This window comes from Culex pipiens, chromosome 3 (assembly GCF_016801865.2).
Source record: "Culex pipiens pallens isolate TS chromosome 3, TS_CPP_V2, whole genome shotgun sequence".
NCBI classification, from domain to species: Eukaryota; Metazoa; Arthropoda; class Insecta; order Diptera; family Culicidae; genus Culex; species Culex pipiens.
This window is the reverse complement of record NC_068939.1, coordinates 165,990,513-166,006,330: the sequence shown is the minus strand read 5'-3', so window position 1 is coordinate 166,006,330 and position 15,818 is coordinate 165,990,513. Positions and strand designations below refer to the sequence as shown.

The 15,818-nt window shown below is 34.7% G+C and overlaps 1 protein-coding gene across 2 annotated transcripts in view; it reads right to left on the bottom strand.

Moving 5' to 3' along the window:
• The window catches only part of LOC120418982 (DNA ligase 1), a 92,983-nt gene extending 84,120 nt beyond the window's left edge, over window positions 1-8,863 (bottom strand). The window contains exons 1-2 of one of the 2 annotated variants that reach the window (XM_052710872.1): window positions 8,754-8,863; window positions 7,601-7,712 (exon numbers count right to left, since the gene is read on the bottom strand). In XM_052710872.1, the coding sequence (XP_052566832.1) occupies window positions 7,601-7,603 (3 nt within the window). In that variant the 5' untranslated portion in view covers window positions 7,604-7,712; window positions 8,754-8,863. Of the gene's footprint in view, window positions 1-7,600; window positions 7,767-8,753 lie in introns of both variants that reach the window. The other variant, XM_052710873.1, reaches the window with a different exon arrangement.
• Window positions 8,864-15,818: the final 6,955 nt, after the last annotated feature.

The window sequence follows — 15,818 nt, the reverse complement described above, 5'->3', positions numbered from 1 at the left end:
GAAGGGATCATAAATATATGTTTTGATAGCAGAATATTTGAAAGATTATTTATTCAGGATAGCATAAATAAATTATGACTGAATGTCACTTGGAAGAACAACGGTGACGCAGCAAAATTGGAAAATTTAAAGAAATAAATTCATTTGTTGTTGTTGTAAACTCATTTATTTCTGGCAGCTTCAACCTTCTTGGTCATTCGCTGCCAAAGAAAATAAAATAAAATTTGAAAGCACATAAATTTAGAAATTCGGAAATTAAGAAATTCAATTAAAAATGCTTCTTTCTTGACTTGATATAAAGTGTTATGATAACAAGTTAACGTGCCCAATAAAACAAATTAAAAATGACAAATAAAAATATAAAAAAACTTTTTTTTTCAAATTGAGAAACTTGAAAAAAAAATTAAATCCGGTATTTGAGAAACTTAAAAATGGTCGAATAGTCGAGAAAAGTCGGGAATTCTGAGCATACTTGTTTGAAAATTATTTTTTAAGTCTTGAATAATTTTTTAATATTTTGTACAATTTTCAAATAGAATTCACTCATTTCTGCTATAGTAACTTACTTTAAATTTAAGGTTCTTTTCACTATTTCAATATATTTAATAATAAAAAAAAATAATCCAAGAAATTTTGAGTTATTGCATAATTGTTTAAAAAAATGTCTCTTTAAAACATAAAATCATATCAAACTGAATTTTCATTGAAAAAAAAGTTAAATACAGCATACCATACCGATAAATTAACATTGATTAAAAAAATCAATATCAAAAATTACAAAATTAAAAAGGGAACTTGGCAAAAACTTTTTCTTTTATGAATTCCTTGACATTTTCTAAATCCTTTTAATGAATAATAACAGCAATTATGTTTTAATCATTTTTTGATATCAAAAACTATACGTTTGCCAATTTAAAAAATACCATGGAAGTTATAAGTATTGTTGAACTTTCCATTATTTTTTCAAAGACTAATTGTTTGTGTTTCTACTCTGAATCATAATAATGAAATTACATTTTTGAAGTTTTCTTTATTTGTTGTTTAGTTTCTGTATTTACAAAAAATACCTACATTTAGGTTTTTTTTTAAATTCATTGAGATTTTTTTTTTTGGTGGCTAATATTGACTTTTCTTATAGAAAGTTTTTTGTTTGAAATCATTTTTTAAATAAGAAATGCCTATTTTTTTATCATTCTGGAAAAGTCTGGAAACAAGTCGGGAAAAAGTCGGGAATTTGAAAATGGAATTTGAGTGGTCACCCTGCTAATTGTATGTTTGAAACGCTAAACAACAATGGAATTCAATTAATCAGATAACAATAAGTGTATTCTACCAAAGCGAAGCATGCTTGAGCCCCGTTTATTGAGTTACGAGGTGCAAAATACTCTACCAAAACCCCTCATTAAACTTAATCTCCATTAGCCTATCACCATAATCACCTTTGATAGCCCGCTGAGCTCAAACACATCCATCAACGAGAGGTGAACATTTAGTTGCATAATTTTTAAGCCAACTAAGCTCAAGTACTGGCATCTTTTGCGAACGACTCAGTTTTTGGGGCCATCGTTAAAACGTTTATCTTTGTACACGCGTTTTACGGGTATGGACTCGGTCGGTAAAGCACACCACAGCACAGTTGGCACAGTTTCGCCACGATTGCATAAAGATTTGTTTTCATCGCGGTTGATGATGCTGAATGATGCTTGCGATGCAATTTTCTAACCTCGTTACTTTATTGACAGTCACTTAGCGTGTTGTGTGCAATAGGTGAAGTGTGTTGAGCGCCATTTTCATTCTGTACTTGACGCCATTATGGCAAACGCTGCCATAAAGTGTTGAACTGTCAAAGTTCCAGGAGACCCCATTATGGCACATATGTTGAAGTTAAAAATGACCTTTTTCCGGTAGAAGCAGCCACATTTTACAAATCAACCGTTCTACCAAGTAAATTTAGCTTCAATCAACGTTTCCGGACAAATTGCGGAACAGTTACGTTAATCATCTCGCGTGGGGCCAATCAACGTGCCCCACCAAAAGTGGGTCATCCATAATTGGCACCCCCGAGGTTGCCTCCCAGACAAAAAGAGAACCCACACGCATCTACAGCCTAATTTACCGCCTCAAGAAACAACTTCAAATTTCATTACATTTGAGATGCATTATTTTCGGCTCACGGGTCATAAACCTTCGGCCGAAATCCACTCCAAATTAAATCGCCGCATAAATGGCCAATTAATTCCGGCTCGGCGCTCTCTCTAGGACAACCCGTCATCTAGTTGGCCACGCTGCTGACCTTGGGCAGTCGCGCTCTCGAATCTGCTTTTTTGAATTGTCACTTTTGTGCCATAACCTCAAACCGGTGTATGTGTGTTGGTGCTATAAAAAGCCCGCTTCGCCTACTAGATCACACTACTGAACTGGAAAATTACATAAACTTTTCGATTCGGTTCGCGCCCCGGATTCGATCCACGCGCGGCTCGGTGTTGGTGCCGTGGCTTGGCTATTCCATTTTATATATTGTTCAATCGAACAAAACTTCCGCGGTGTTGCTCACCGCAGTGCTGCCATAAATGCCGGCTGGCTCCTTCGTCTGTGTGGCGTAAAGAAAACAACATTGTGAGTATACGAAGAGAAGAAGCAGAAAAAATAAACAACCCGCGCACGTGACGCGATCGACCTGGATCTACCACAGGTAACGAGCGCCGCGAACAGTGAAGAAGAATCAATGTGTTGTGTGTACATACAGGTGGCAAAAAAATGCACTAAAACTGCTGCGCCTACTTTGCGAGCTGTAAACGATGCCGTAATCGCTGCACCCAGAACAACAGACGTCCCGTTGTCTGTGGGGCGAGCCAACTTCGGGACGCGCCATTATGGCGATTTGACGTTTGCGCTATAAAAACGGCTGACGCGCTTTAGTGATTAAGCTGCGCGTCCGTTGTTCTGTGACATGCAATAGCTCGTTGCGTTGGAGGAGGGTCTAAAAGTGCAAGTAAAATAGTGGAAGCGAAAGGAACTAACTGGAAGTGCTAGACGCTTCTGTGGTCGCGGTGGAAAAACACTTTCAATTTCGTTCGGCGGGAAACGGGTCTGTCTGTGCGGTGGTCAAAAGCAGGAAGCAAGTTCGACGGAATTGAGGTTGCCATTTGAGTCAATAAAAGGCATGCTGGTGCCAAGATGACATTTTGTGCGGTAATGGATGCTGCCAATTGACCACGGTTGGTTGATGATTATTAAAAATTTGAGTCTTTTTTAGAATTCTTCTTCCTATTTTTGTGTAAATACGAACTCAATCCGTTGCAAATTCTGTTGTAGACAATACCTTATTTTACAAATCGTTCGCTTTGTAAGCGAATGGTTCTAGGTTGGGTGCGGGACATTTCGTCGAATGTCGTTTCGCCGAATGGACATTCCGCCGAATTAAAAAAAAAACAGAAAACGAAATAGGAAAAAATATAAAGAAAATGATAAAAAGAAAGTAAAAAAAGTACTAAAAAAGGGTTTGACTTCTGTGAGTTTTTGAGTCAAGAAAAAATCAAATGGGCAGCAGCGTCAGCGCAAGCAAGTCAGAGAGGGTGAAGAAAAGCCCCAAGAAATCGCTCCCTCTCCTTTGTTCTGCTGTTCGTAAAGCTGTTTCTTGACCCCTTTCCTTCCGATCTGCACACAGAAAAAAATATGTAAATTTACACAGCACGTAATTGCTGTTTCTGATGTAAACTCACTCAATGTAATGTTGAGATATGATGTAAAGCGCAAAAAGTCATGGAAATTACTCTAATGTAAATCTAAATCTAATGTAAATCATGAATCTAATGGAAACGTTGAGCATGGAAACTCAAATCTGATGAATTTCTACCCGAACGCGGTTCCTGTAAATTCCTATTTAATGTAAATTATATATCCAATGTATTTCTGCCAAACTTTGACTTCAAAACTACCCGAACTAAAAATAGTTATGTTTGGTTCTCTTTCTATCGCTCTCATACTTCTCTGGCTCACTGCCTGTGCCTCGACCTGAACAAGTTGATGCTTTAGCCGCTCGTTTATAAAATGCGAAGATGGCTCAGTCGGCAGCGGGTAGCAGCAGTAACACCGAACATCCTACCCGTCGTCTGTTCGATTCCAGTCCAGCATTATTCCACTTGACCGTCGACGAGAAAGCGTCCCCTACCTGTGAAACAACTTTTTAAAATCAGAATTTCCTTTTGCTGCCCGCTTCAATCGTTTTAAAATAGAACATAGGCCACACCCTTTTCCTACTGCAATCCAAGTCGAGCTTCTCATTCTCATTGGCCAATCAGAATTAGTTGATTTGAACTAATGTAAATTCCAAAACTAATGTAAATTTTCAAAACTAATGTAAATTTCCAATGAATCTAATGTAAATTTCCAATGGACCTAATGGAAATATACATCATTTATCATGATACCTTTTGGTACATGATAAATAATGTAAATTTACAGAAATATTTTTTTCTGTGTACTAGCCTTCAAACATGAATCGTTCTTTGTTTTAGCTTTTCGTAATTTTGGTGTTTTTATATTTTGTTTACCTTTAATTTTAATCTTTTTTTTAAATTCGGCGAAATTTCCATTCGGAGAAACGACCTTCGGCGAAACGACCTTCGGCGAAATGTCCATTCGGCCAAACGTACCAGATTCTCTGAGTTCGATTCCCCTCTACTCTCAACGAGAAAGTTAACAATTGAACTACCAAGCGCGCGAAAAATTCAAATCAAATCAAATTCAAATGTTTTGTCTGTGTTCAATGAAAAAAATGAGATTTATTTGATTTTTGTGTAAATAATTGGAAACTTTTTCTAATATGATCTAGAGTTTTTTTTAAAGGTCCTTAAACATATAAAACACAATTATGGCAGGGTGGCCACTCAAGTCGGGAATGTCGGGAAAAAGTCGAGAATTCGCCGAAAACCACCAAAAATCGGGAAAAAGTCTGGAATTTGTGATTTTTTGTCAAAAAAAAAAAAAAAAAACGAGAAAAGTCGGGAATACGAAGCATACTTGTTTGAAAATTACATTTGAATAATTTTCTAATATTTTGTAAAATTTCCAAATAAAATTCTTTCTATTCTTCTTTAGTAGGTTACTTACTAAAAAATCAAGATTCCTTTCACTATTTTAATGTATTTAAGAATGAAAAGGCTTTTTAAGACATTAAAATTATATTGAGTATTGGATGGATTTGACACAAATTTTTGCAATTTTTTATAAATCATGAGATTTTTACTTATTTTTGATTATCAAACAAGAAGTAACATCTAACTTAAAACAACAAAAAAGCTAATGAAAAACTAGATTCCAACTTGAGTTCTAAATTCATTAAGTCATTATGTTCAACAAATTTTGATTTAAGTTATTGCAAATATGTTCAAAGAAATTGTTCAAGACATTGAATTCAATATCAAAATCTTTAACTTTTTGCCATTTCCAGTGAATAAAAGTATCAAAAACTAAACGTTTGTCAATTTTAAAAATAACCTTTGAAATTATAAAAAAATTAAGCTTTCGGTTATTTTTCAAAGACTAATTGTTTATGTTTCTGCTCTGAATCAAAATAATGGGTGCTTCCTTTTTTGATGTATTTTTTAGTAATTTGTTGTTCAGTTTCTGTTTTTACAAAAATTGACAATTTTTTTTTAATTCATTTAGAATTTTTTTATTGTTGATTTTGATGTTTTTGTAAGAGATTTTTGTTTGAAATCATTCTTTAGTGATAAAAAATTCCAATTATTTGTGTTTCTGGAAAAGTCGGGAAAAAGTCGGGAATTTTAAAACGGAATTTGAGTGGTCACCCTGACAATAGCTTGCAGGACACTTTAAAAAAAAAAACTAGAAATGTTTAAAGAATTTGTCCCCATAACATTTCGCGTAAAATGGGTGGTAAAGCAAAACTCTTTGAAAAAAATGATTTTTCATTGAAATATTAAAAATGAAATAATAAATACACAGAAAACTCTATTATTCAACAATGATTGTTTGTTGAATAAAATATCAGCGCCAAAAATTAAATGGCAATTTGATAAACATATTTTGTTTCAAATTTCTTGACTATTTTGATTTTTTGTGAGACAAGCGTTCACTGCCAAAAATTAAATCAAGAATAAATTTAAAATTTTGTTATTTTTAACTTTTTCAACTTTTTTCTTTTCGAGTATCAAGCTGAGTAATAAAAAAACGAAGATTAAAGATTGTATAGCTTTTGATTTTCTGAATCGAAATTATGATTGTTAATATTGTTGGCGTTCATCTTCTCGTTTTTTTGTTATTTAAGTTTCTATTTTTACTAAAGGAGGTATTAGACTATGAAAAACAAACAAACTCGCACTTTTTGACAGTTTGACCGCATTTGTTTCGCAGAAATTTCAGCCTGTATACATTTTGCAGTTTGCAACTGTCAAACACGAAAAAGTCTAATACATCCTCAAATCACCGTGGTCGATATTCGGGTTCAGCGATCCCAATTTTGTTGAATCGACTCGTCGACATATAAAAATTAAATTAACAAGCCATAGTTTCCACATTTGGATGAAAAAAAAAGTGTTTTCAAATGCATTTTACACTAGTTCAGTTGTTTTGCAATCATTTGTTTTCAAAAAATTTTAGATTTGACAAACACAAAAATGTTAGCAAAAAAAAAACTTTTTGCGAACTGTTCATCATTTTTTTTTAATCACAAGATTCTTAAACAACCCAAATATGCTATAAATTATTCTAAACGCAGAGAAATGCCTTTTAAATCGATTTCAGCTGATTGCACTTGAATTTTTATTGAAATTTTGATTTTTTTTAACAGATACAGTCCAGACTCGATTATCCGAAAGCCTCATAAAAATTTCACTTCGGATAATCGAATCATAAACTAATCTAAAATGATTAAGAATTTTTAAAACCAAGATGGCGGTCAAAATGACCGGGCATGCATTTTTGATTTCAAAGGCAATCAAATATTCAAATTTGACTTAAATGGGGTCGCAGAACTCGAATTTAATGCTTAAAATAAAAAAATAAAAAAAAATGTTGTCATGATTCGATTATCCGAAGTCCCATACAGACCTACGGATAATCGAAGCATCGGATAATCGAGTGAGGACTGTATTTAAATATAATATAATGTTTATTAAATTCATTACATGTTAACAGTTATGTCTGACTTCCCTAATGAATATAATTCTTTTAAAGGGATGTATTTAAGTCAAAACAGAGCACTTTGCTTCAGATTCTACTGGTTTGACACGGAATTGCTGCATAGTTCTTTAACAACCTATTTGTAAGTTTTTGTAGATACAGGTTTTCGCAAACACTAAAGTGAGATTTACGTCACAAAACCAATAGGAAGGTATAAATTAAATGCGGATTGATTTTATTTTAATTCGCTAGTTATCCTTGAGAATAGAATGTCCAGTGGACCGTTTCGAATGAGTCTGCTCTTTTGAATAAAAAGCTCATGAGGTGTGTCACTTTCAAGGTTTTGCAAGCATAAATTATCATGACTTCAAAGATCACTTCAATACTGCTGTTTGTCTTCAAATCACAGTAATTCAATGCTTAAAAGATGTACAAAACATTGCAAAACACTCACCATTCAATCATCTGACACCTGAGCCAGGCCGTTCAGTTCCAAGTTCTGCTCCGTTGCGGGTCCCAAGTTGAAGGTCGTGTCGCCACGCGCGTCGCAGTCGTTGACAGGTTTCCTTCACGAGGTTTACAAATAAAATCAAGATACTTCTCTATTAAACACTTGTTTCCTACACAAATACACACACACAGATTTGGTCGTTAAAAATAGAAGTGAAAAAGCGACTCGACACACTAATTAAGGTAAGCAAACAGAGAGAAGAAAAAACTCGAATTCAATCGAAAGTTAAGTAATTTGTCGCAGCACAAGCCACCGTCTTCTTCCTCTTTCAGCAAGTGTAACCAGTTAGTGCACACGCTCTCTGTGTGCTTTGCACTTGAACACGCGTTGCGCCTCAAGCTTGCGCGTAAAGCCCCTTCGAAACACCCCGCTTAATACGCGCAGACGAAATACCAGTTTCCCAACGACTTCGACCACGACCACTAAGGTAAGACAACAAACACCACACTTGTTTCGCACCAACACACTCTCATTCGAGCATATGAATATTATTTTGATTTTTTTCTCTGCTTCTTATTATGAAAATATCATTTTTTTTCCTGCCCAAGTTGATTCACAAAGTTGGCTGGGTGTCTCGAAAGGCTACGACATCACGAGGGTCCCCCAGCACACACGTCACCGATTACGCGATCGTGCGCGGCCTGCTTTGACGACGCGGATACTGCTGGCTTATTAGCCTTAAGTCGGCACTAGCTTGGCACGGCTGATGCGCGCGAAATTTGCTTATGAAATTCCAGCGAAATGTCAGCCCGATGACAAAACAAACAATTCACACCAAGCAGGCGAGGACTTTCTCTTGGGCTACCAAAAAAAATAATGAAAAATAAAATTGAAATGATAAATAATGACACAGTCAACCGTTAACGCTGCGCTGGAATGTTCACGCGTGTACGCCGTTTTAGGTTAGGTTTCTTCTTCTTTTTTTCAAAATTAATGATTCACTGCCGTTTCCGTTCAACTAATTTCAAAATCACTCGAAATGTCAAACGATCCCCTCCTTGACATTTAATCACGAGTTCCGTTTTATCCAACCCAAAAAAAATAAAGTCACGTGTTCAACATTCAGAACCGACTTAAACTAAATAACTCAAATAACCTGAACTTTTGATGTAATCGACGCGATCACGCAGAGCAAGAAAGAAGAAAACAAAAGTTCCACACAATTATTTCCACGTCCGAATGCGTTGCTGGCTCACCGAAGACTGAACCCTCCAACCACCCAATGGAAGGGGTCCGAAAAGCGCTGAGAAGTTGCAGGTCTAGAGACCGCGTGGAGTTGGGAAAGAGCACGTTGCGGCGTTGGGCGTCGCGACGCCTTGGGGTTTGTGAGCGCGCGCTGCTCTCCGAAGAGTGCATAGACAAGTTTTCTCGGGTGGAAATAGTGCAGTTCGGTGGGTGGATTTGTTTGAGTAGTGCCTACTTTTAGGCGTTTTTGAACGGTGGTGGAAAATGTCGAGGAAAACGTGATCGATCAATTTGTAGAAAGACAATCTGACGCGCAGATTCCGCGTTTTTCAGGCTGGTACAAAGTTTATTTAAACTCCCGTCCAATTTCCCATAAGTTTGTCTTTGACAGCATTTCAATTGAATGTAAGGGCTTACAGATATAAGCTTAATTACATTGCTCATAACTGAAAATAGAATATTTTTTTCAGTGTGGTAGAAACCTGGATAGTAAATAAACTTATGTAAATATTTAAACGAGTAAAATTAAAAAGCTGTCAAAGACAAACTTATGGGAAACAAGCCTTACCCCAAAAACTTCGTCTTTTCCTTTTTTTCGTTTGTTGAAGTTTTTAACTTTTTTCCTTATTCAGCCTCCTATGATCAAAATTTGATTTTACGCAACTTTTTCCATACAATCTGTAGATTTTCCGGAATCGGTTCCAGAGTGGCCAAAGTTGGCACTTTTTGGCGTAAGAACCTTCCTTGGGCTTATACAAACCCAACGCAACAAAGAGCACCTCGATCCGACGCTCCGTATTGAACTGATTCGTGTTCGAACAAAACCATCGAAATCTATCTATATATGGGTCATTCCATCTCAACTGTGCACGAAAAAGTGCAAATTTGAAAATTACCCTCTCCGATCCTGCTCAAATTTGGCTGAGCTGTTGATACTATCAAAACATGCAAGAATCCCGAATTTCATCCAGATCGGACCACCCCCTCCATTTTTGTACCTCCCCAAAAAATTGACTTTTTGGCGATTTTTGGCCAAACCTCCTAGTTTCAAACGGCGATAGCTCAGGAACCACAAATCTCAGAAGGTCGTTCTTGGACTCAATTTTGAAGGAAATTGGACGTAGAATCCATTTCCGTGATCATAACGTTGATTAATTTATTTTTTCTACCTGTATTGCGCAATTGAAAACATTAAACGGCCGTATCTCAAAACACCCCAACTTATTTTTTTTATTTGACCTCACCATCGTGTTCTCCGGCCAATTTTACATAAGAATCACCTATCGACAGAAATGAATATGTTTCGTTCCAGAGATATCGAATTTTAAAGTTTTGTGTTTTCGAGATTACCTGCATCAGCTTCATTCGCCGCATCTGCTAGAAGCACACAGGCGGGCTGATCAATAACTGCTACCTGGCCATTTATTGAAATAATATTTCATCATAAATAATCTTCATCAAATTGAGCAAAAATTAACTGTATAATACTGTAGGAAACTGAAGTTTAATCGCAAATGTTTATCTGCTCAAAAAAATTAATGAAGTGGAGCAAAATAGTGCCATTCAGCAAAAACCCCAAAACCTGCTTTATTATTATTATTATTATAGTTTATTATTGACACTTTACCATAATTCTGATTTATGGTTTAGATTGATCATATTAAATCAATTTTTATATAGTGAGCCAGCTCCATTTCATTAAAATATGATTTTGGTCAAGGTACATTTAATTAAAAAAATCCTTATACGTGAGGACAGCAGCCGTATTGTGTTCCAAGAATCCAAGAATGATAGATGAAAAAAACACTGTTGTTCGGACGGTGTCGAAATCATCGCAACTAAATTTGGAGAATTAGCCGCTTTGCAGCAGATCAAACTTTGTGATTTTCTTACATTTTTCAGTTTTATACATTCCAGAAATCCTTTTCCTACTCCTTGTGATCGTCCTTCACTAGAGTACAACGTATCAACAAATTTTATTCATTTTAATTCATATTTTTACTCAATAATGTATCGTGCACTTATTTTTCAGTGTTACTAACAAGATTAATTCTCGGGTGAGTTTTTAAAAAGCCGTAAGAGCCATTGTGACCTCTGACACTAATTTTCGTTTTTCTAGAAAATGAAACAAAATTTCATTTATTTTAAGTTTGGGGCACTTGAAGGACGTGTAGATGAACAATCTCGAGCATTTTGATATTGGTTTTTCGTAAGTAGGTCGAATACCGATGCAAAAAGGACTTTGTTTAACAATGGCTCTTACGGCTTTTTGAAAACTAATCCGAGAATTGCATTTTCCTCTCGCTCCGTCGGAATCCAATTCTGCCCTTTACTGTGTGTCGTCATTGCTCTGTCCAGTGGGTTAACACAGAAATTCACTTCATTAATTTTTTTGAGCAGATAAACATTTGCGATTAAACTTCAGTTTCCTACAGTATTATACAGTTAATTTTTGCTCAATTTGATGAAGATTATTTATGATGAAATATTATTTCAATAAATGGCCAGGTAGCAGTTATTGATCAGCCCGCCTGTGTGCTTCTAGCAGATGCGGCGAATGAAGCTGATGCAGGTAATCTCGAAAACACAAAACTTTAAAATTCGATATCTCTGGAACGAAACATATTCATTTCTGTCGATAGGTGATTCTTATGTAAAATTGGCCGGGGAACACGATGGTGAGGTCAAATAAAAAAAATAAGTTGGGGTGTTTTGAGATACGGCCGTTTAAAGTTTTCAATTGCGCAATACAGGTAGAAAAAATAAATTAATCAACATTTTGATCACGGAAATGGATTCTACGTCCAATTTCCTTCAAAATTGAGTCTAAGACCGACCTTCTGAGATTTGTGGTTCCTGAGCTATCGCCGTTTGAAACTAGGAGGTTTGGCCAAAAATCGCCAAAAAGTCGATTTTTTGGGGAGGTACAAAAATGGAGGGGGTGTTCCGATTTGGATGAAATTCGGTATTCTTGCATGTTTTGATAGTATCAACAGCTCTGCCAAATTTGAGCAGGATCGGAGAGGGTAATTTTCAAATGCTGTTCCGCTTCAGATGGAATGACCCATATATAAAAAATTTCGACGGTTTTGTTCGAACGCGAATCAGTTCAATACGGAGCGTCGGATCGAGGTGCTCTTTGTTGCGTTGGGTTCGTATAAGCCCAAGGAAGGTTCTTACGCCAAAAAGTTACAACTTTGGCCACTCTGGAACCGATTCCGGAAAATCTGCAGATTGTATGGGAAAAGTTTCGTAAAATCAAATTTTGATCACAGGAGGCTGAGGAAAAAAAATTAAAAACGTCAAACGAAAAAAGGCAGAACGAAGTTTGTCGGGTAAGGCTTGTTTTTTATATATATAGATTGGACGGACTCACCGGTGAAAATATTTTAGAGACTAAAAATCAAGTCTGAATTATAGAAAGTGCCACCAAAAACCCTATTTTTTAACATTTTTATTTTTAAAACCGCTGTAACTTCACAAGGATTGGACTTTGGACAATGGTCAATATAGAGACTTTTATGTAAAATTGTCTGGAAAATCGATACACACGTTCGGTTTTGAAAATTTTGACGTTTAGAGCACTTTTCAAAAAAAAAACAGTTTTAGTAAATGAATTTTGTAATTTTTTAGGAGGGTTTTTCCATCCTAAATTTTTCGTGAGTCTTTTTGTTACATCTTATCCTATTTCCACAAAAAAATCTGAACGAAAAAAAAGTGGGCTACCTTCAAATTTGACTTTTAAACTTAAAAATCAAAAAATCTCATAAAAGTGGCGTGTTTTTTTCTTTCAGTGTATTTTTTTTCGAAAAGCCCGTCAAATTTCCTACAAGTTTATCTTTGACCACTTTTTGATACGATGCAACCGCTTCGATATACAGCAATATTGAAATTGCGAAATACAAAAATATTTAAAACACTTGCGCCCTTCTCAAATGTCATTATCGAGTATAACTGGCTCCATATACACAAAAACACAAATACACACATCGGAGAGGATCGAGAAAAAACAGAACCTGAATTGCTCTTAAATTAGTAAAGTTGCGTTATGGGTATCGAACGAGCCAAATGACGACTGCATTACAATTTTTAGTGCATTTTTTCAGTTTATTTAAAAATAGTTATTTTTTGCAAACTACAACAAATATTGTAAATTTTCGCTACGTTTAATTTTTGACTGTTGTAAGTACTAAAATTTTCACAAAATATCAATTAAAAAAAATGCTTTATTATTGTATTTCACCTCAACCTCTAATAAAGTAACAAGCCTTGCAAAAGTCACATAATAATGATTTTTGTTAAGGTCGTTGCAAATATTTTTTGAAGTTTATGTCCCTTGGCTCTGACCAAAGTCGAGGGGGGACAAAAAAATAAAAAATATAAAAATTGAAATTACAAGCCTAGGTTTCAACATTTGGATGAAAAAAATGTTTTAAAATGCATTTTACAGGTGTACAGTTGCTTTCCAATCATTAGTTTTGAAAATATCGAGGTATTGACGGAATTTTTTTAAGCGCAAAAAAAAAAAACTTTTCGTACCAACCACTAGTGTCTTCCTTTTTATCTACAAGGACTTCGCCGCCCTGGGCTCCTAAGTGTATGAAAGTATGGCACGGAGCGACGGCGCCGAATACCCATATTTACACAAAGAATTTTAGAGCGCCCGCCGCGGGATTCGAACCGGCTACCTCTGGATTGGAGTCCAGTGCGCGGTCCGATTGATCCACACGGGCGGGACAAACATGCTAAATATTATTATAAACGCGGGAAAATGCATTTTAACTGGTTTTCAGTTGATTATACTTTAATTTTCATTAAATTTTTGAAGTTTTTCTAAAAAATATTTTTTTTGCCCCCTGATTATTTAGGCCAACTTTGAAGGGGGGGGGGTAAACTTAAATTTTGAAAAATATTTACAACGGCCTAAGTATTTTTCATAAAATATGACATTATAAAAATTGAATTTGCTCTAGTTTGTACCCCGTTGGTTGGTCAAAGTCAAACTAAAAAGTGGCGAACTGTCACTTTTTACACGGCGCGTACGCGTACATTATCAAAACAAACGTTTGGTAGTGTGTGTGAACTCCGCGTGAAAAGGGTGTCAAACTAAAAAGTGACTCCGTTCGTTTGACAACAGTTGGTGTCAAACCATCGGAGTTTAAGTGTACAGGATTTGGTTATAATTTTAGCTTTTCTAAAATCTACAGTATTTTTGAGTAATTTGAAGAGGAGGAGGAGGAGGAGAGGAGGAAAATTTGAGTAATTCTAAAATTTGAAAAAGTTAAAAACTTCAAAACGGAATTTTAAGTTATCATACGACCTTTTCAATCATAAGACTAGATTGTCAGGGTGGCCACTCAAGTCGGAAAATTGGGAAAGTCGGGAATTCGCCAAAATCCACAAAAAATCGGAAAAAAGACTGGAATTTGTGATTTTTTGTCAAAAAATCGGAGAAGTTTGTTAGTAAATATATTTTCACTTGTTTTACATAGTTCATTAATTACTTAATGAATTAAGTAAAACAATTGCAATTTTTTTTTCCAAATGTTGCCCTTGATCTTTTTTGTGAATATGGGTAATTTAGGAACTATATATATAACTTGATTTTCAATTACCGGTAAACTTAAATATTGAATAAAATCCAATCGTTGTTCGTTCTGAATGAAAAAAAGTAAAAACTTTTTAACGTTTAGAAAACATAAAACATTGAAATTGGAACAAAAATAAATCCAATAAATTTTCAGTAATTCCAAAATTGTTTAAAGAATTTGACTCTTCAAACATATCGCTTAAAATAAGTTGTAAATCAAGGAATTTTATCTAACTGAATTTTTCAATGAAAAAAAAAAAATAAAGCAGTTTATTACTGACCACTAGATAAATCAACATAAATTCAAAAATGTAATATCAAAATTTACAAAATTGAAAAGCGAACTTGGCAGAAACATTTTTTGTAACAAATTCCTTGATATTTTTCTAAATTCTTTGAAAATATCATGTTTTAAGCGTTCTTTGATTTAAAGTAAAATAAAATTAGAAATTAAATTTTAAATTCAGTTTTCACAATAGTTTGATTTTTTTTAATGCGTTCAGAATTGTTTTTCGAATGTTGATATTGACTTTTCTCATAAAGAGTTTTTTGTTTAAAATCATTCTTCAAATAAGGAATGCCAATTATTTGAGCTTTCTGGAAAAGTCGGGAAAAAGTCGGGAATCAATATCAATAAATGCATAAAGTACTTTTCGATTGCAAATTTGTTTTTAAGTTTAAAAATGAAGTCAAAACAATAAATCAAGTAATATAAAAAATAAAACATACGGGTTTTTATATTAATTTGTGTGAAACAAAATCATAAAAAAATATTTTTTTTCCCAAGTACCATTTTTATTCTGAATAGTCTTCACCAACACTTAGAACTTTGTCGAAAACACCAAACCGATCAGGAAATTCTTTCAAAAGGTTCAGATTTTCGAATATTTACTAACCATTTTGGTATAGACAGTAGGGTGAAAAGGAAAATTAAAAATTTTGGAATTTTTTTAGAAATACCCCTGGTTCGATTCTTTAAGCTAAAATATGTAACTGTGCCAATTTTGAGCTAATTTGGTTAAGGGTCGCTTTTTTATCGCTGAAGTTTGTATGGGAAAATTCGCTAAAAAAATTAAGAGGAAAAGCAAAAGTTTCAAAATTCCACTAAAAGGTGGCGTTAAATGTGTCGGATCATTGTCAAGTGTGAGATTCTTAGGCGTCATCCATGAAGTATGTCACGCTAAAATAAGCAAAAATACCAATTAAAAAAAAAGTTTATATGCAAAGAAAATAATACACCTGGTTAGGTCAGCTTTTCCAATCTGAAGCATGAACAATTAACCGAAACAATACTCTATCAACAGTTGAATTACTGTGCCTCGGTTGATATGAGTAAGAACGATTAAATCTGTACTTGGGTCATCGTGTCAGTGTGACTATCTGAGT